We start from the raw sequence: 21555 nt of genomic DNA, 5'->3' as shown, positions 1-21555 counted from the left end.
GTAACTTTGTCATTTCCCTGCACTGTTATGAGAAATTTTACTTTCCTTAATCTACCTTTTCTCTAAGGATGTAGCCTTTCTAGAGTCCCACGTCTAATAGGGATCTCAGTTCCATTGCCCTGTGTCATGTGAGTCCAAGGCATCATCAACTGTTTCTATATGAAAGTTAATAATCTAAACCACTTGCTTACTCAACCTGGAGTTATTCTCTCTTGGTTCTCCTCCTTTCTGGCTGTTTTTTTTTTAAAAATAAATTTATTTATTTATTTAATTTTTGGCTGCGTTGGGTCTTCGTTGCTGTGCGTGGGCTTTCTCAAGTTGTGGCGAGCAGGGGCTACTCTTCGTTGTGCTGCGTGGGATTCTCATTGTGGTGGCTTCTCTTGTTGTGGAGCACAGGCTCTAGGTGCGCGGGCTTCAGTAGTTGCAGCACGCAGGCTCAGTAGTTGTGGCTCGCGGGCTCTAGAGCGCAGGCTCAGTAGTTGTGGCGCACTGGCTTAGTTGCTCTGCGGCATGTGGGATCTTCCCGAACTAGGCCTCAAACCCATGTCCCCGGCATTGGCAGGTGGATTCTTAACCACTGCGCCACCAGGGAAGTCCCCGTCTGGCTGTTTTTAATAAGACTTTCTCTTTATAACACGTTTTCAGCAATTTGATTATAATGTGCCTTTGGTGATTTTATTTTATTTTATTTTTTTACCCCCACTTAGATTTGCTCACTTCCTTGGATATGTTTATAGTTTCTATCAAATTTGGAAAATATTTAGCTTTTATAAAAGTTTTTTCTGCCATTCGTTTTTGTAGGACTCCAGTTACACATTTGTTATGCTGCTTGATATTGTCCCTTAGTTCATAAGTTCTCTATTCTTTTTTTACTCTCTGGCCTTCATTTTAGATAGCTTTTATTGCTATGTCTTCAGTTTCACTAATCCTTTCATCTGTATGTCTAATCTGCTCTTAATCCTATCTAGTGCATTTTTCATTTCAGGTATTTTATTTTTCAATTGTAAAATTTGATTCAGGTTTTCCCTTTCTCTGCTTATAATGCTAATGCTTTTCTCTACCTTCCTGAACAAATGGAATATATTTATAGAATATATTCATAGGCTGAATGGATTCAAAGGCTGAATCAAGAAGATAGAGTTTTTATAAATTCTAGTTGCCTTGGCCTCTTCAGACTCTAAAAATTATAGTTGCTTTGGTCTCTCCAAACTCTGAACTCTATCTTCATGACTCAGCAAAACCCATGAGTTCTGTTTATATTCTACCTCCCTGGTTTACAGCCTGAAAATTCCCTTAAGTGGTGGGCTAGTGCATTCATTAATAGGGTTCACCTCATTTACTTCTCTTGTGGATTGCTGTCCTATATTGCTTGTTGTTCAGTGTCTAAAATTTGTTGTTTTATATATTTTGTCCGGTTTTCTGGTTGTTTAAGATGGGATAGTAAATCTGGTTGGTCTCTGTTGTTCTTTCATGGTCAAAGTGCTTTTTTTTTGGTTAAGATAATTCTGATCATCAAGTTAGAGCAGTTCTTCACTTTGGTTAATTAGCAAACACATATTTTTGTTCTGTAACTGTGAACGGAATATATAGTGGAAAAAGGATAAATTTTCACTTTTGTATTATATTGTTTCAAAGATTTATTTAAGGAGTCTTTCTTTGTATTTTAGAGGCAAAACGGACAAGTCGGTTTTTAAGTGGCATTATCAACTTTATTCACTTCAGAGAAGCATGCCGTGAGACATACATGGAGTTTCTTTGGCAATATGTAAGATTTAAGTGTATTTTTTGGGTCACATACCAGATCAATAACATCATTTGTGCACCACTAATCTATTTTGAAATGGTTGTCACAGATACCTAATTGTTTTATGGCCATTAGAATTAAATTTACATATCAATATTATATTCATATGAAATTGCAGATTTTAGTAAGCTGATCTCAGAATGAGATTTTCTTCTATATTTGGTATCATTAGGGAGAAGTTGGGGTTTTTGTTTAAATTTTGTAGCTGAGACTCCTTTTCCTTTATTAGGAAATGTAAGGGAAGAGAATAGTGATAACCCATTCCTTTTCTTTGAAGTTTAATAGATAATGTAGTGTTCTTTAAATAATTGAGATATTTGACGTTTATATTTGCTTTCTAAATAATAGCCTAATTAGGTGTTTTGTTCTGTTTATCATGCTTACTTGACATTGCATTATAAGATTCAGTTCAAGTAAATCACTTTAACAGATAGAAACTCATTTCATCAACAATTTAGGGAATTTGGAAAGATTATGGGTCATCTGTGTGATTTGTTCCCATCTGTCCACAGTTTGAGGGTACCATACTTTTAGAAAAGCACCGGAGTAACACCAGAGAATTAGGCCTTTAGTGACTGAGCTACATTGATAAATATTTCCTTGTACAAATCATGTTCAGCTTATACCACCTAAACATCACATACTCTCCAAAGTGTACAGATGTATGTGCCAACACATACAAGCACACGATTTTGTTTGGCTAATTTCACTTCATTTTTTTAAGACATGGCTCAGACATCTATCATTTCTATGAACCCTCTGTGATACACCTTCCCAGACATTGCCCAGGTTGGATAGGTTGTCATTATAATCAGTTCTATGACAAGTTGTTTTGTAGTTTTATATTCGTTTTTCTGACTCATCAAGGAGACTGAACTACTTAAGTCGAGGAACTATAAGTTAGTCTTCTTGGGAATTATTCCTGGTACTTAGCACAGGGCCTGACTGTAGTAAGAACTCAACATTTGTGTGTTGAATAAGTAAAGGAATTCCTAAGTCACTTGTCGTAAATGCCTAATTCTTTCTTAAATTTCTTATTTCTCATGGTGAAATTTGTAGAGTGAGGAAGCATTTTGTAGCCAGTACCGGTAGATATTTTTTTAAACATGTCTCTGATTATGTTGAAAAACACTAATATGAAATTGTTAAAATTGCTTTAATAGAAATCTTCTGTGGACAAAATGCAGCAGTTAAATACTGCACACCAGGAGGCAATAATGAAATTGGAGAGACTTGAGTAAGTAGGAGATTTACAAATAAAATAAATGCAATTTCAAAATGCAAAATGAATGTAAGTAGTATTTTACAGTCTACAGTCTACTTCATCTCTTTTATCTTCCTTATTAAATAGCAGAGTGTTTAAGTTTACCTTTTTTGAAAAAGAAAAACTAGCTTTTCTTCTAACTTTTAGTGCATAATTTACTCTTCTACTTTTTTTTGTTGTTAATGCGTCAGCCAGACATGTTTAAAGCCATTAACTTAGTTACTCTCCTAAATTATATCTAGTGGTATTTATCTTAGTAGGTGAGCAGTAACTGACAGGATTCTCTTTTTTCCTTCAGATCAGTTAATTCTGTTAAAATTTTTATTCCTTCCACAGAGGTTTGCTGTTTTGTTTTGTTTTGTTTTTTGACTCAAAGGTCAAATAGGAGAAGGAATCATTCAAGGGTTATGATTTCTTGGCTTTATATGTATTGATTTTGAACAAAAGGATTTTTTTATTTTTATCCCTTCTAATATGTTGATGTCTTTGGATTTTTCTGTTTCAAGTGAGAGCTCTTTTTTAGCCTGTCCTGGCATAAATTGCCTTTAGAGACAGCAGCAAGCTGAAAAGACTGGGAGTAGGAGGCAGATATTAAAATTTAACATGGTAAATTCACCATAAACCAAGTCAAAAGAGAAATGACAAACTGGAAGAGAATATTTGCAACATATGCTGCAAAGCCTTACTATCTTAATAACAAAGGCCATGTAATATTCTTAATATACCAAGAACTCCTACAAACTGATAGGAAAAAAGATAATGGAAAAATGGGCAAAGGCTATAAACAGGGAATTTACAGAGGATTAAGTACAAATAGCTAATTAAAAATATGTAAAGATCGTTAAACTCAATAGCAGTCGAGGAAATGAAAATTAAAGTAACAATTCTATACCATGTTTTAAAAACTAAAGTTGAGAGCATTCATAGGGGAGAGACTGAAACATGTGTAAGTGCTATTAGGAAGGATTAGTAGAGCAGAAGAAATGGGTGATACAGGAGAGAGATGTGAGAAAATGAGAGCCAGAGCAGAGGTGGAGGAATCAGCACTAAAATTAGGAGTGGAGTTAGAAAGGGTAGGTATGTATGCAGATGAGTCCACACAGAGATTTGGTGGCAGGAAGTTGAAGGAGCTCATCTGATTTTTATTTTCTGTTTGTAGTAGAGGCCAGCCAGGTCATGGATTTTAAATTACTGTCATTTGGAAGAATGAGAACTCATAAACATGAAAGCAGATAGTTTTTTTCATTTAGGTTATTGGAGGGAAGAGACTGTTTTTGGCCTTTCAAGGTTAAGAACTTGATATATGTTACTTTAATTTATTTTGCTGTGTTCAGTTCTGTTCCAGTTGAAGAGCAAGCAGAGTTCAAGCAGCTTTCAGATGATATTCAGGAGCTGCAGCAGTCGCTGAATCAAGAGTTTCGTCAAAAAACGGTATCTGTTGTTGGACACCTTAAACTTTTTTAAAGTTTTTTTGTAGATGTGGAGGAGCTAAGATCACATTGCTTTCAATTACTAAAGAAATGGGGTATATCGCTGTGTCCATTTGTGCACCTTATAACAGATATATACTTCTGTTGTCCAGGTCAAACCATGATTATTTATTGATGTTGTCAAAGGTATATGCTATCTTGTTGACTAGAATTTTTTAAGATTTTTCTGTGTCTAAACCTGATGTTTCCAAACTGTGTGCTGAGGCGCCCTGGATACTGCAGCAAACCCTCAAGTGTGCTTCAGATTATTTTAAATTTTAAAGGGAAACAACATTCAGCATCTGTCATACACTGCTTGAACTTTTCTAGCTCAAGGTAGTTCACAGTTGCAACATGAACTCACGTTACCTTCCTTTCGTATCTTTGTGAACATGGGTTTTTGGCTTTTGCCATGATAAAAAGCAAGTGCTATGCGAAAATCATCGTGCAACAAGAAATAAGAATTGTCTGTGTCCAGTGATTATAAGATGTGTGAATTTGTGTAGTGCCCAATTTTTGCAGTACATACATCCAATTTGGAAGTAGTTGTGGCTGTTTAAGAATAAAATAAAAATAGTATTTTTCTTTCAATTTGTATGTATTACTTTTTCAAAGGGCTACTAAGTTATTAGGACATAAATACTTATTCAGTTATTTGGATTTAACTACTTAATAAAGGAACTGATAGGTGTTTCTTTTGGCCTTAGGGTCATAATGAACAGAAAGTTTGAGATTATCTGGTCTAATCCATTTAATTCCTGTCCTTTCTTACTTTTATTTTATTAAAAAGCATTGACTAAATTTAAATCTGTTTTGAATCATTATAAAGCAGTTGTTTGCTTCTTTCCCTAGATAGTGCTTCAAGAGGGAAATTCACAAAAGAAGTCAGATATTTCAGAAAAAACCAAGCGTTTGGTAAGCATCTTTTCATTTAACTAGCATTTAAGGTTTGAATCTTTTGTTTGGAGGAGTATTTTAACTGTGTGTTATTATTGTTAAATGTTTCTCTCTTTTTCCCTTAAAGTGAAACTAATTTAACTTTTTACAATTTAAATATAATAGTTGACTATTGTTTTAAAAAATGTGGAAACACAAAAATGTATGACAGAAGTGAAAATCACCTGAAAGCTCACCACGCAATCAGATACATGTCATAGATTACATTTCTCTGTGCAAATATACACATATATGTGTAATTCTACATAAATGATATTACTCTCTACATGTCTCAAACCTGCTTTTTTTTTCATTTTACAGTATAGTGTAAATAGTTATCACGTCAATATATAGCCTCATTATTTTAATAACTGCATATAGTTGTGCATTCTATGTATATACCTTAAATGTAGATTGTTTTAGTGTCCTATTGATAGACATTCACATTGCTTCTAATTTTTTGCTATTGAACAATAGCACATGTGTGTTACACACCTACACATGTACCTGTATATTTGTGCACCAGGCTGCTTTTTATCATACAGTAGATTCCTAAATGTAGGATTTCTGTGTTAAAGGAAATCACACTTAAATTTGGCCCACATTGCCAAACTGTCTTCTAAAAAGATATCAATTTGCACTTCTACCAGTAGAATATGAGAGTATTCTTTTCCCTACATTGTAGTCAGAAGTGGATGTTTTTATTTTTCTTTTTATCTTTGCCATTCTTATAGGGGAAAAAAAACACCTCATTTTAATTTTGATTTTTTTTTTTTTTTTAGTGACTTAGACCACCTTATTCAGTGATTTGTTGTTATTTCTTACTTCGTGAACTACCTGTATATGTTCCTTGTTTATTTCATTTTTTTTTAAGTCCATGAATTAGAGGTATTAACTCTATTTGTCTTTCAAATTCATCATTTTTTCCTATTGGCAGGTTTATGTATTTATGTAGTAAAATTGATAGATACAGTGTTCTACATTTGGGTTTAACTCTATACATAGAAAGGCCTATCTCATTCCTCATTTTTTTAATCCCATATTTTCTCTTGTACTTTTATTATTTCCCTATTTTTTTTTGTTTTTTTTGTTTTCTTTAATGAATTTATTTATTTTTGGCTGCGTTGGGTCTTCGTTGCTGCATGTGGGCTTTTCTCTAGTTGCGGCGAGCGGTAGGCTACTCTTCGTTGTGGTGCGCAGGCTTCTCATTGCGGTGGCTTCTCTTGTTTTGGAGCATGGGCTCTAGGCGTGCAGGCTTCAGTAGTTGTGGCTTGCGGGCTCTAGAGCACAGGCTCCGTAGTCGTGGTGCACGGGCCCAGTTGCTCTGTGGCATGTGAGATCTTCCCGGACCAGGGCTTGAACCCATGTCCCCTGTGTTGGTAGGCGGATTCTTAACCACTGCGCCACCAGGGAAGTCCCCCTGTTATTTTAATGTTTATACTTTATAGCTATCTGAAATTTACTTTGGTATAATATATTCCTTATTTTTCTGTCACTTCTTACTGGCAGATGTTTTCATCAGAGTAATATTGACTATGGTTCAATTTTATTATTCATTTCTCTCTGTCCCATTTAAATCTATATTAAAACAAAATCACTTTGTAGTTAAAATAGCAAATTTAGGCTCTTTGTAGAGGGAAGAAAGTTGATGAAAGTCAATGCTAATGTAAGGAAAATGATCTCTAATTCTGTAGGGCATTAAAAGAGTAGATAATGTGGTGGTGTGCTAAATTCTAAGAAAAAAGTAAATAATATTGTTTCAAACATTCAGTTTTGGCCTCTGAGTTAGTTGATGAAAAGGTAAGGACTTTTTAAAATTTTTTAGTTAGAAATAATTTAGGCAAATTATACAAGCTGTATAGTAATACATTCCTTTTGTAAAATACTCCGATAACACACATATGCATATATAAAGAGAGAGAGAGAGAGGGAGAGAGAGAGAGAGACATGAAAGGCCCTCTTCTCTCTGCCAACTGTACCTAGAGGTTACACTTTTCCAGTCCTTTTTCTGTGCCGTTACATGCACAGATATAGGTCTATATAGTCATTTGTTGCTGTTTCGTTGTTCTGTTTTCATAGGAATGGATTTGTGTTATATAAGAGAATTCTCAGATACCCTTCATCTTAATTCCCCCAATGGTTTTAAATTCAGGAGAAGGAAATTTGTTTTAGTTTAGTAACTGTGTACTGAGTACCTTCTCAGTGCTATTACTTTCATTGGGTTCTGGGAAAGCAAAGATAACTGTTCACAATCCCAGGTTGCTCAGTTAATTCAGAAACACATATTAAATACATAGTTATAGTATCACATGTACAATAACTGTTTATAGAAGGAATACAGAGGAAGTAGGAACAGGATTTTCAAGGATTAATAGAAACTCACTTGCAGTACAGGAATGGGATGATGGTACTCAGGAGGACCATACTATCAGAGAGAGATCACTTATAATTGTCCAGACATAAGACTGACTATATTACCAGATTGTAGAGTGTAGTAGGAAGCTGATGGAAGGTGACACTGGAAGGGAGAGTAAGAGCTACATAATGAAAGATCTTGAATGGTGTGTTAAGGAGCCTGATCTTTGGCCTGCAGACAAAAGTGAGCAATCAAGCAGGGGAGTGATGCGGTCAAAATTTAATTTAACCCCCACTACAACAAACACAGACCCATTTCTTTGTTCTTTTCCATTACCGTAGTGGCTAATCACCAGTTTTATTATTATATCTAACATATAAAAATGTTTTCTCAACAGAATGAACTAAAATTGTCAGTGGTTTCTTTGAAAGAAGTACAAGAGAGTTTGAAAACAAAAATTGTGGATTCTCCAGAGAAGCTTAAGAATTATAAAGAAAAAATGAAAGATACAGTCCAGAAGCTTAAGAATTCCAGAGTGAGTTTCCTTTTTACTTTAATGCTTTTCTCTTTTTCTTTTTAGCAACTCTTGTTTAATTGTGTGTTAATTTTCTGATTTCCAGGTTATCTATACATCTCTTCTTCTTAGGCTTTTTGCCCTTGTCTTTAATTTTTAGCTCTTCTCTAAAATGGATGTAGGAAAAGAAGTATAATTTCAAGACATTTGTTTAATTATGCAACAAATTTTTGAGACTTTTGCCCTGGGTGATCAAAACAGAAATGACCTGTCCTCATGAGACTTAGTTACTTTATCTTAAGTGAGAAAGGTGTTAAACAATTTTAAAATCAGTTCTATAATTATAAATTATAATATGTATTATGAAAAAGTATAGGGTGTGCATGTGTAGAGGCAGGAAGTATATGGGAACTCTCTGTACCTTCTGCTTAATTTTGCTATGTACCTAAAACTGCTCTAAAAAATAAAGTCTATTTTTCATAAAGCACCAAAGAGAGAAACAAACAAATAAAAAATAGGATAGGGTGCTTCAAAATAACATAATGAGAGTAGCCTAGTTTAGTATTGTGGAAATCAAGAGGTGGAGGTGGGAAGGAATGGAAATTTATGTTGACATCTGAAGGATGAACAGAGGTTATATTAATAAATTGATATTGAAAGAGCATTCAAGGCAGAGGGAACAGCATATGCAAATTCTATGAGGTAGTAGTAGAGAGTAAGTTATATTCAAGGAAGAAAGCATGATGTATAAGAAGGAGAATGGCATGAGATGATGATGGAATGGGCAACGGGCAGATTATTCAGGGTGCTGGATTTTACCTTAAAAGCAAGGGCATACCACTGGCTAGTTTAAAAGGGTAGTGTCGGAACATGGTATGATTTAAGTTTAAAAAGATTATGGGTTACTCTGGGAGATGGATTGAGGTATGTGGGACAAAAGTAGAAGTGGGTAGACAATTTAGCATCCTTTATGAGGAAAGGTTTTTAAACTGTTAATTAAAAAGAACATTTCTGGTTTATCTCTAAATTTATTATTCAAGTCATTCCTGATAATTAAGAATTATCACATGGGAATAGACAAAGATTACTAGAACAGAAATGAGAGCTCAGAAATAGATCTGAGTATTTATGAGATCTCTTTATTTAATAAGCAATTCTGATTCAATTGGCAGTTCATCTAGACGAAAAGCAAGTTGGGTCCATACCTTGCACCATTTACAAAAATAATTTTTAATTGGATTGAAAATTTAACAAGTTTAGAAATTTTAGGCGAACACTTGTATTGTCTTGGACTGGGATAGAGTTTTTAAATTAAGATTGGAAACTCAAAAGCTATAGAGAAAAGTAGACGTGTGGAACATATATATAGTGCATATGACAGGTAAAGGGATTATATCCATGATATGCAAAGACACAAAAGAGTATTTACAAATTAGTAGGAAAAAGACAACTTAATGGAAAAATGAGCTGAAATATGATTAAGCATTTCACTGAAGACAAAATCCAACTGGTTAATAAGGTGGGAGGAGAGATAGACTAGTGGGGAAAGGAAAGAAGCCTTTGTATTGTTGCAGTGCTTGTGGTAAACATATGCTCATTTCCTAATTTTAGGAGAAGAATTAATCTTTTTGAAAGAATTAGGTGTAGTAATAGTTACTATACAAATGAATAGGAAGATTATAATTGGTAATATAATTGCCCAGGAATAATCAGGAGTAGTTTGAGTATTAGCAGAAATGAACTCTTTAAAAATTGTTATGAATAACCTTTGGAAGGTACTTCAATGAGTGATTTAGTAAAATTATGGTAGTTTTTCTTTGTTCAAGGATATTTGGCAATTAGGAAGCATAAGTATATGTGCTTAGATACATGTCAGTAATAGTGCTTTGCTACTGACCTAGAAACTTAATTGTTCTCTGCTCTTTAGCTTTCAGTATCAAGTACAGAAATTATTTAAGAGCAAACAAATTGACATTACTGCAGTTTCATAAAGGAGACTGCCAACCTGGTTTCTGTGTTTTTTTTCTTTCAAAGCAAGAGGTGATGGAAAAGTATGAAATCTATCGAGACTCTGTTGACTGCCTGCCTTCATGTCAGCTGGAGGTGCAGCTATATCAAAAGAAAATACAGGACCTTGCAGATAATAGGGAAAAATTAACCACTATCTTAAAGGAGGTTTGTATTGCATGGAGTTTTTATGTCTTTATTATGTAATAGTTTACTGTAGTCCCTTGAATTTGCTTTTACTTTCTGTTGCTGTTTTCCTACAGAAAAGCTGGGTCATTCTACATTAGAATAGATGTGGCAATGTGTGCTCAAGGATAAAACAGTGTTCTTTTTAAATATAGCAATAGTAGACCCATTTTAACCTTCAGATGAAATGAATAATAAATTAATTAACATAGCATATTACCATGTATATTTTGGAAAAAAGTAATGGAATTTTAAACTTGTTCTGACAGTTGGAAATGATCTTCTAATCAGTAAGCATAAAGTCCCAACTTACTGTCTAACACTGTAGCTAGTATCTATAAAGAGATTTAAAGTTTACGACACAGACCCTGCCCTGAGTGAAGATGGACAGCTAAGGCCAACGTTTTTTAAGTTTCTTAGGCTAGAAACGTGAAAATCCTTTTCACTTCATTAGCCTAATCCAGACTGCCCCCGGGATCACTGACATAGCGTTTAATGAAAGATTTCTTTCTTGAGGGAAGAAGGGGTTGAACGGTGAGTAGCCTGAGATATTCTTTCCCAGCTACACACTTCCCTTATCTCCCATCAAGAGTCAGCACAAAAAAGGATTGAGAGCCACTGCTTTTGTTTCTAGGGTCTACTCTTTCCTCTTTATTCCTGCTACCTTAGTTCAGACCCTCACCCCCTCAACTTAGCTAGTTGGCTGATCTTATTAACGTGTTCTTCTATTCCAATCCTTGCTGATAAAATGACATGAGAAATAACACCTCTTTTGGTGTCAGGTTCTTTCTCAGTATCCCTAGTGCCTTCCTGTTGTCTGTTTCGTTCAGTCTGCATCCTTGTGCTGGGCTTTCGGTGTTTAAACAGTTTTATCACATTTTAAAATTGTATTTTATTACAGCGCATCCTAGAAAATAGTCCTTCATTTTATTTGTAAATCCTAATTGGTTGTATTGACCTTAAATACATCTCATAAAATACAGAGCCTGAACTTGGAGGACAAAATTGAGAGTGATGAGTCAGAACTGAAGAAATTGAAGACTGAAGAAAATTCCTTTAAAAGACTGATGATTGTGAAGAAGGAAAAACTTGCCACAGCACAGTTCAGAATAAATAAGAAGCATGAGGATGTCAAGCAGTACAAACGCACCGTGATTGAGTATGAACTTATTTTAAATTTAATGTATTAGAAAGTAATTAGAAAAACCTAATTCACTTTTTCCCTAAGATTCCAAATCTCCTATAATTTCAAAAAGGTATTCCACTGTTAGGTGGCTAAAACAGATGAGTTAATTATGAATCTCATAATGTTGCTATATCTAGAGTTAGAGATGTTTTAGGTACCAGTTTTTTTTTTCTTTTCCTGATATCACAATTCCAAATCCTTTGCACAATTCTTCAGAAGGGTTCTGGTGCTACTGCTTATTTCAGTGCACTTTAGAGACAGTGGTCTAGAGTTGTATTAGAGTGAATCAACTGGTTCATTTTACTGTCCAGCTGGTCTGTAACATAGCATATTTTGAGAAAAAGTCTTATTTTTTTATTCATCTACGAAGTAGTACTTTGCTAAGCATTTTGTCATGGCTGTCGTCATCGTTGTTGTTGGCCAGTATGTTTGGGTGTTTCATTGGTAGAGTCTTCTTCCCATCAGTTCCAAAAATGTGTCTTTAGAATAAATGCCCCAGATATGTCTATGAGATGACACTATTTCAGCCTCTAAAGGTGTATTAGGATGGTCTGAAGATTTCCTTTGCTCTCCTCATGCAGATGAACCAAAAGTGCAGAACCTGAGGGTTTTAATTTGTTGCTACACGCCTTGCAGGAAAGTTGTGCTGATTCACACTGCTAACAACAGTACATGAGTGAGCACAACTGGGGAGATGTGACTTAAGATCTCCATGTTAAATAACAGCTTTGTGTGGAAGAGCTTACTCTATGCCATGAGCTGAACATAGAGCCACGCTGTGATTCGCGTATTTGCTTTCGTATCTTGAGAAGAGTTTTAGGTGTGTCAGTCAAATACAAACAGTCTCTTTGGAATCAAAATTAGAGTTAAATGCTTGACTGTTTAGATGCTTAAGAGGAATTATAATTTAGCTGTCTCTATTTTCCTTTAGAGATTGCAATAAAGTTCAAGAAAAAAGAGGTGCTGTCTATGAGCGAGTAACCACAATTAATCAAGAAATCCAAAAAATTAAATTTGGAATTCAACAACTAAAAGATGCTGCTGAAAGGGAGAAACTGAAGTCTCAGGTGAGTGTATGTTCATAAGAAATTAATTTCAGATAATCTCACAAGTTTAAAATGTAAATTGAAGATTTTGTCAGTTCTCCAGAGTAGAAATTGACCCCTCAGGTCTGTTGCTTTTATTTCCATTTATAGCACCTTTTCCATTACCCTGGGATAGTTTGCATGTATGCAACTATAGTTTGCGTACCTTTTTTTTCCTTGCATACCTTTGCATACCTTTTTTTTCCTTGCATACCTTTGCATACCTTTTTTTTCCTTGCATACCTTTGCATACCTTTTTTTTCCTTGCCTTTTTTCCCTGTTAGCACCTAGAATCGTGCTTTGCAATGCGAGTAGGTGCTCCATAAAGGTTCTGAATTTTTTTGATACATGAATTTAGATGGTGATTTAAAGTAATGTCTTCTAAAAAAGTTTTGCATTTTTTTCCTGATAAAAGGATCTCAAAAGTATTTCTTATCATCAGTGTTAATGTATTTGAGTTGTTACCGGTATTTTGAGATTTTTTCTTTAATGATAACTTTATCATAATTACCTAAAGTTACTCTGCTTGTTTCAAGTATATTTATTTTATTGTTTCATACACAGTCTCAAGTTTAATGAGGACAGGCATCTTGTCTTCTACATTTTTATCTTCCAAAAAGTCAGTATAGTGCCAAACATAGTATGTTTATTATGTTTATTTCTCTTTTTTTTGTTGACTGCCAAAGACCCAAAAAAGTAGTCTATTCCTGCTACCTTTATCACATCTCATTCTATCCTTAGCCTTTAAAGTTTGTTCAGTGTCCTCAAGATTGTCCCAAACTGCTCTACCAGAGGTCACTAAAAACAGCCCTTTATCATGTAAAATCCCTTGGCCTCTTTTTTTCTCATTCTTCATCTTGCCTACATTGATATCTTATCCTAAACCTCTGAAACCTGAAAGATATTTAAACGTGCTATCATTACCTTTCACCATTCACATTTAATTTGCAAGGATTCTTAATACTACAAGAACCACAGTAGTCAATCCCCTCTCTTGTTCTCAGGAGCTTTTATCCTCTGAAATATTAGATTGTTAGCACGTGCACATGTAAGTGTATATATACATAGTGAGGATTGTCTCAAGGCTACTTTAAAAGGAAGGGAAGAAAGAAAAAGAAAATGGCTGGGTTTCCCCTCCCATGGTCTGCCCAGTACACTGTCCTGATTTTTTCTATTCTTCCTTTTCTTTCTACATTCCAACCACTTTTTTTTTTTTTTCTGTCCCTTAACTGGATATCTACCAAGCCTTTGGCCCTCTGTTTATCTCTAGAATGGGGGTTAGAAAGACCTTAGGATATATTTAATCCTACTTCTTAACCAAATCAAATGAGCAGATATTTATTTGTTATCACATGGTCAGATACGATTAATGAACCAGTTACTAATGTAAGTACCTTTTGTCTATAGGTCATAAAAGGTGCCCGTGCCTGCCTTAAATTCCTTTTAGTTTTGTGCATATATGTCTTGCCAATAACATTTTAAGTTTCTCAACAATAGCAATCTTATTTTTTACCTTAGTATGTCTTGTCAAACCATGCCTAGAATGCTGCCTTATATGTAGTATGCTTTCCATAAATATTTGTAAAATTGGAAAGCCATCTAGCATGCTGTTTCTTAAAATTAGCCATGTAGTAGAACTCAATGAGGAATTTAAAGATGAGCAACCCCCCACGAAAATCTATTGAGTTAGAATTACCAGCAGTGGGGCCCATGAGCCTAAATTTTTTAGCATGGCTCTTGAGAACCACTGATGTGTTCTGCTTCATTGTTTTCAATATTACAGAGCTCATCACTACCTAAGCTGTTCTACCAGGACAGCTATAGTTATTAAAATGTTACTTCTTATTCTGAGTTTAAAAATGTTCATTTCTGTACTCTAGTGAACCAAGATCACCTCTCTGGAACAAATCTGTATCCTCTTCTACTGAATAAAACTGTACTTAAGACATTTGAGGGTAAAGATCATGGGTTCTTTCAGCCTTCTCATCCAGGTTAATTAGCCCTAGTTTTCCAGCCATTCTTTATATAGTTTAATTTTTCAGATTCATTATTCTGTTTTCTGTCCTCTCTACTCTGTTTCCTGCTTTTTTTATTCTGTTTAAAATGTAGAACCCAGTACTAGACATAGTCTTCCAAGTAATGGTGTGACCAGCCCCAGAGCACAAGGCTACTGTTAATGAAGCGTAATATTGGGTTGGATTTTTAACAGCAGCATCTTGCCCTTGGCTCAGACTGTGCTTGTGATCAATTAAAGGACCTCTGTCTTTTTCATATGAGGTTCTGCCAACTTAAAATTTTTTCACCACACTTTAATGCAACTAGTTTTTTGAAATTTTAATTCTGGATTTTACTGTTATTTATTTTAGGTTTCATGTTATTTATTTCCACCTTGATTTCCAAAATTTCAAGGTCAGTTTAAATCTATGTATCATTCACATTAACTATTTCTCATGGCTTAGCATCACCTACAGATTTGACCAGCATGCCTTTTGCTCCAGGGGAGATAAATGTTGAGTAGAACTGGGCCCTTTGCTGTGTTGTATTTCTTCCTTCAGAATGGCACAGAACTACTGATCAAAACTTTGGATACAATTGTTCAACTTCCTAAGTTGTTCTAACCATACCTTTACCCAGACAACACTGTGGTATCCATTGTTCCAAAATAGCTTGGGAGAGTCTGTAAGTCCCCTGGTGAAATCAAAATGCATTTTGTCAAAGAAGCCTCCTTAACTTACTTCATAATCATCTTTCATGAAAAGGAAAGAAGGATATGTTAAGATTGCCAAACTGTTCTTTGTGTAATTCTGTTGGACCCTAATGATCATCATATCCTTTTTTTCAATAATTATTCTTTTCCATAGATATTTCATCTCTTCTAGTTTCAATCATCATCTTTATTTAGATAGCTTTCAAAAATTTGTTTCCTGTTCTGTCTTCCTCAACTCTACTCCTTATTTTAGCTGCCTGATGGATATTTTCAATGGATTAGCTTATCACAACAAAAATAAACAATTATTAAATTACATTCACCATCTCTAGTGTCTTTCCTCTTCCTCACTTTCTCCTTCCCCCTCTGTCTCTCTCTCTTTCCCCTTCCCTTTCCCTCTCTCTTTCACTTAGTTTCTTCATATTCTTCAGCGGCATCATCATTTTCAAAATATCACAAAGAATTGCAATTTTGGATTTTCTTTAGATAATCCTGATATCCAATCACCAAGATAATGTCATTGATACTGTTCATAACAACCCCTTTCTAATCATACTTCTATCACATAACTTTCTAATACTCATCAATTCCAGCAAAAACTGGCTATATTTCTTCCTTGACTTAAGATCCTCCTGCATCAAATCTGCCCTGAATCCTAAGTATTGCCAAATTTAACCTGCTAAAATATCACTCTTATTACTACACTTTCTCGTTTAAAACAGGAACTCCCTGTTCTCCTGTAGTTATTCATGCATTTAGTCAGTCATTCAACAAATGGTCTATGCACCTACTAGGTGCCAGCCTTTATATTTGATTCAGGGAGCAAGTATGAACAAGGAAGGCATGATTCCTACCTTCTAGGATTTTTAAAGTTTTGTATCTAAGCTAATCATTTTCATTGTTTAAGGTTTAATGAAAAGTGTATTCTCAATATAACTTTCTCTGGCTCCTTTCAGATATCTTTGATTTCTCTCCTTCTCAAATACTATAGCATTTTTAGTCTTATTCTGATCTGTGCTGTCCAATGGGGTAGCTACTAGCAACATGTGGCTATTTACATTTACTTTTAAATTAATTAAAATGAAATAAAATTTAAAATTTAGTTCCTTGTTTATACCAGCTCTATTTTAAGTGCTCAGTATCCAGTCTGGTCTGGATTGTATGGTTTTTTAGGGTAGAAAGCATAATTGCATGTTCCATCATACTGTTGTACTATTTACGGTGCTACTTGTAGAAGGTACTCAGTAATATAGTGGTTGATAAATTAATACAGACTTGGTGGGTAAATGGCTACACTGGCCATAAAATTCCATGGATGTTATGTCATCTTGAATTTCTCTGATTTGAAAAGTGAGATAACTACCTAGACCAATGCTATCCAAAGAACTTACTGCTGGGAATGTTCTGTACTGCTCAGTACGGTAGCCATTAGGTACACGTAGCTGCTGAGCACTTGAAGTGTGGCCAGTGCAACTGAGGAACATGTAGCTGTTTAAATGTAAATGTAAATAATCACATGTCCCTAGTGGTTGTCATGTTAGGCACTGTAGAGCTAGAGTTTGAGTTTAAAAATATTTAACTTCAGCCAAGCTATCACAGTAAGACTTACTTATTATGTGAATGAATATGATAAAGTTCCACTTGGATACAGAATTTAATTGGAAATTGAAATATATAGCTTTCGTGAGGGCTGTGATCTATTGCTATTAATATCCTGTGACGGTTGGCTTAGAACTTCAAATGTTTGTTTGCTTCTGTGGATGTGCCAGTGGAATTGGGCTTTAATGTTTCATTCATTTATTGTGGCTCTACCTGTAGGATTTGGTTCCTCCTTGAGAATGTAGGTGTTCTCAGGAGAAAATTGTTCCTTTGAGTGTGTTGAAATGGTTGGTTCAGGTATTTACAGATTGTATATCTTTATTTAACCACACTTCATTTTAATAGTTTCTCATGAGTAATGTCTTTCTACCAAATTTATTCAGCTTTCTTTTTGGAATGAATAAATACATATCTCTGTAGAGCCAGGAAATTAAATTGATCTGTAGCTGCTGAAATGTGCTGATTTTTTTTAAAAAATGGTGTTTACATAAGATAGCAACTAATTCACCTTATTTTTCCTACAAGATTTAAGAAATAAAGGTATCAAAAACTTTTGATTTATTTTCCTAATGATTAATATTCCATCATAGTTGTAGTAATTTGATGCCTGATTTAGATCTTGGGAATCTAAATACCCTCTTCTATTTTTGTATTAGGATTTAATGATCTATGTTTAGATTTTGGGAAAATGTTTAGCCTTAAGCTAAACATTTATATTCACTTAATCTAGAGCAGTAGTTCTCAAACTTGCATAGGTGGCAGTCTCTGGAAATAGTGTTGTTCTTTTTTGGAACATTTTGAATCCATACTATATTAAATTATAATCTATATAATTTGCTCAAAATCAGACAGTATCTACACTAGAATTTAAACTAAGATAAATAGTAGCCAAACTGTGGGTTTAAGAAAAGTTTAATGGGAGCAGCATTTAAAATTGAGAACATTTATACCCATTATACCCATTTATTGCTTTTTCCTTCCATTGGAAAAGGCCTGCTATTCTATTTCAGTGGTGAAACACCTTTTATAATCTTTCAGAATACTACTTTTTCTTGTATCAAGGTTTGAGAATTGTTTTGTTTAAGAAAAATCAATAATAAGCGGATCAAAATTGCATTTGATGAGTATGAGATAGAATAAAATGTATGCAAAGTGGTTCATTTATTATTTCATTCAGTCTACAGAAATTGTTTTGTAATTTTTTCTTAATTCTTAACACATCCATATAGGTTTATATGAAAACTCACTATTGCTTATAGTAGGACTGCCTGATCAGTTTGTTAAAACAATTCTAAAAGGTATTCCTATATTTCTCAGTCCTGTAGATTACCTATTAAATCTGTTTACATATCATTTAAATAATGATCAGGGTTAAGTGCAGAGTACAGTAATCTAGGTATTTGCCAAGTAAACCTGAAAAGCTCCAAAGTAAAAATTTTTCTTTGATGATTAAAAATATGTTCTTAATGTCTTGGGATTCAAGCCATTGTTAATGTCTCTGCTTTGTCCTTTCTAAGTAGCCGAGTTTCTGATGCATCTGCACAGCTTAATAAGAGTAGGCATACGAGTGTGTACATGTGCATAGGGTACTTTAGGCTTTAAAATATTATTAATAAATATGAATGAGACTGTTGGAATTCTTGTAACTCATTTTTAGTTTAGGTCGTTGCATGGAATAATTCTTATTATATTTCATTTTCTACTTAGGAAATATTTCTCAGCTTGAAAGCTGCTTTGGAGAAATACCATGAAGGCATTGAAAAGGCAACAGAGGACTGTCACACTAAAATAGATGAGAAAACAGCTGAACTGAAGAAAAAGATGTTCAGAATATCAACCTGATTAACAGAATTAAACGTCTTTTTGTAAATAGCTTGCCAATTTTTAATTTTATATTCGGAAAGGGAATAGTTAAGTTAATGGAAGCATCAAAAGTACCAAATAATGTTGGCTCAGTTATTTTTTATATACTCTCATAGGTTATTATTTTGTAAGATAATGCATTTAATGTAGACTTTTGTGAACTTACAATTAAAATGGCTTGTGCAGCCATTCATGTCTCTACTCTGCTCCTTGTTGTAAGTGGTGGTTGGAGTAAAACAGAAATAATTGCATTTGAAATATATAATGTTTCTCTGTTATTATCATGGCTGGTGCTGCTTTGTTTGTCGACATACAGAGGTATAGTATTATTGAGCCCTGACTTTGCACTAAGCATTGTGGGATCTCATTTGATCTTCACTCAAGCAAATCTAGGTAGACATTTTTGTAACTACTTTATAGATGAAGTAACTATGAAGGTCCTGAGCCAAAATTTGAACCGTGCTCTGTATGAGACTGAGGTCTGGAATGTTTCTACTGTACCACACTTTCTAATGTAATTATTTAAAAGAGAAAGTATGAGTGTGGTAGTCTAATTCTTCACTGATGCCATGGCATTTTTATGAGGAAAATAAGTTACAATGTGCAAACTGCTTAGAACAGTGCCACGGTAGACATATATATGTCTGGTAGACATATGTATATGTTAAGTATGGTATTTGGAGTTCCAGGTACTTTTCTCTTTGTCAGAAATACTAAAATACTACGGTAAGTAGAGAGTAGGCTTTCAGTGACAGGAAAAGCCTTGGAATAGGAGGAGTGGAAAGAGCTAGGTGTCCAGGGAGGAAGAGTTGGGACAAAAAAATTAAGCTATTGCTCTATCCTTTTCTTGCTTTTTTAAAATAGAATTTTAATCCATAGAAAGGTCTGTTTATGAGGCTAGGTAACGGGTGTAAACAGGACCATGTCTCTCATTTTATATTTAAAAAAGTTTAACTCCCCTGGACCCATCTCCACCTTCAGCTCTTGCTCTTTTCTTTTTCCACAACCAAATTTCTAGAAAACCTAATCTATACATGTTCTTCTACTTCATTCCCTGCCCATCATCGCATTCTTACTTCTCTCCATACTAATTCACTGAATTTTCTAAGATCACATTAATAGTTATCAAGATTCCCTGGATGTGTTTTAATCTTTATCGTCCTTACATTCTACCTGTCCAGTACTTTTTTCCCTTTGTCTCAGTAACACTGCTCTCTTGGTTCTCTTAATTCTGTCTGTTCCTTTTAAATGTTTTTCCATGAGGGCCTCATTCTCTGTTCTTCTCTGAAGTGTTTGTGTTCTCTAGACTTCTGCCCTTGACCCTCCTTCTCTTCTCAACCTCTGTACCCCTCCTTGAAAACTTTTATCAACACCCACCACTTCAATCACGAATTAAACATCCATGCAACTTTTACTGCATTATATACATTTAGTTACACTTGTCATATTTTTCCGGAATTTCAGACTTGGGTATCCAATAGCCAGTACAGTTTACCCTTGACAACCCTGCTTTGAACTGCAAGGGTCCACTTTTACGTGAATTTGTTTCAATAGAACTACATGATCCACGGTTGGTTGAATCTGGATGCAGAACCACAGATACAGAGGACCAGAGCATAAGTTGACAAAATCTGAGGTGGGTCCTGGGACCAATCTCCAGCAGACACTGAGGGACTGTAAATGGTTTTAACCTTTTGGCATTCTGGTGAAGCCTAATGGGCCTTCTCAGGGTCATGTTTTTCATGCATGAAATAAAACACAGGACTGCAAGCGATTAGATTCAAGTATGATTATCGAAATACTTAAAAACATGTTATGGAAAAGGAACTCACCCACTTTCCTTCTTATGCCACTACCCTCACTCCTTTATATCCATTTAGTTAGCAAGCGCTCCATTGATGTACCCAAGTCTCCTTCTCTCACATCTTTGCCCATGTTGCAGTTTACATCGTCGTCATTTCTCAGCTGGTATACTTGCAGTAATCTTTGTTACCAGGCTTCCAGTCTCTAACCCACCTCTACAAAGATATTAAGTTATTCCAAACAAGGAAATTAGATTGTGTCAGTCATTTTTACAAAGATTTTTAGATTTTCAAATTGTGCTGCTCGGGTGCCGTAGTGAACTCACAGAGAAACCGTGCAATATTTAAATTTGCAAAGAAAACAGTGATAGTTGCTATCTGTTGGACACCAATGCAAACTACTAGCTCAAGGCAGTTCACCGTTTCAATGTTAGATCACACTACCTTCCTTTCAATGATATATCTTTATGAAGCTGGGTTTTTGGCATTTGCTGTGATACAAATCACATATCACATGACAATCATTATGGAATAAGAAATGAGGGTGGCAATATCCATCTGATTTCAGGGTTTGAGAATTTGTACAGTGCCGGATAGACGTGTACATTCAATTAATAATCGGCTATCTAAGAGTAGAATAAAAATATTCTTTCAGTTTGTGTGTTTTTCTTTCTTAAATACACGTTGCTAGGGTATAAATGCCTACTAAGTTGTTTGAACTTAGGTTCAACTTGATACTTGAAACTGCTTGATAATGGAACTGTTAAGTTTCTTGTT

General features: G+C 34.7%; 1 protein-coding gene across 1 annotated transcript in view; it reads left to right on the top strand.

Moving 5' to 3' along the window:
* NUF2 (NUF2 component of NDC80 kinetochore complex) overlaps window positions 1–19072 on the top strand; it is a 29714-nt gene extending 10642 nt beyond the window's left edge. The window contains exons 7-15 of the mRNA XM_030847425.2: window positions 1668–1765; window positions 2968–3041; window positions 4403–4499; window positions 5390–5452; window positions 8227–8364; window positions 10378–10518; window positions 11520–11695; window positions 12654–12789; window positions 18821–19072. Coding sequence (XP_030703285.1) covers window positions 1668–1765; window positions 2968–3041; window positions 4403–4499; window positions 5390–5452; window positions 8227–8364; window positions 10378–10518; window positions 11520–11695; window positions 12654–12789; window positions 18821–18955 — 1058 coding nt within the window. The 3' untranslated portion in view covers window positions 18956–19072. The remainder of the gene's footprint in view (window positions 1–1667; window positions 1766–2967; window positions 3042–4402; window positions 4500–5389; window positions 5453–8226; window positions 8365–10377; window positions 10519–11519; window positions 11696–12653; window positions 12790–18820) is intronic.
* Window positions 19073–21555: the final 2483 nt, after the last annotated feature.

This window comes from Globicephala melas, chromosome 1 (genome assembly GCF_963455315.2).
Source record: "Globicephala melas chromosome 1, mGloMel1.2, whole genome shotgun sequence".
Taxonomy (NCBI): Eukaryota; Metazoa; Chordata; class Mammalia; order Artiodactyla; family Delphinidae; genus Globicephala; species Globicephala melas.
Note: the sequence above shows the minus strand (reverse complement) of the source record. Positions and strands in the feature narration are given on the sequence as shown.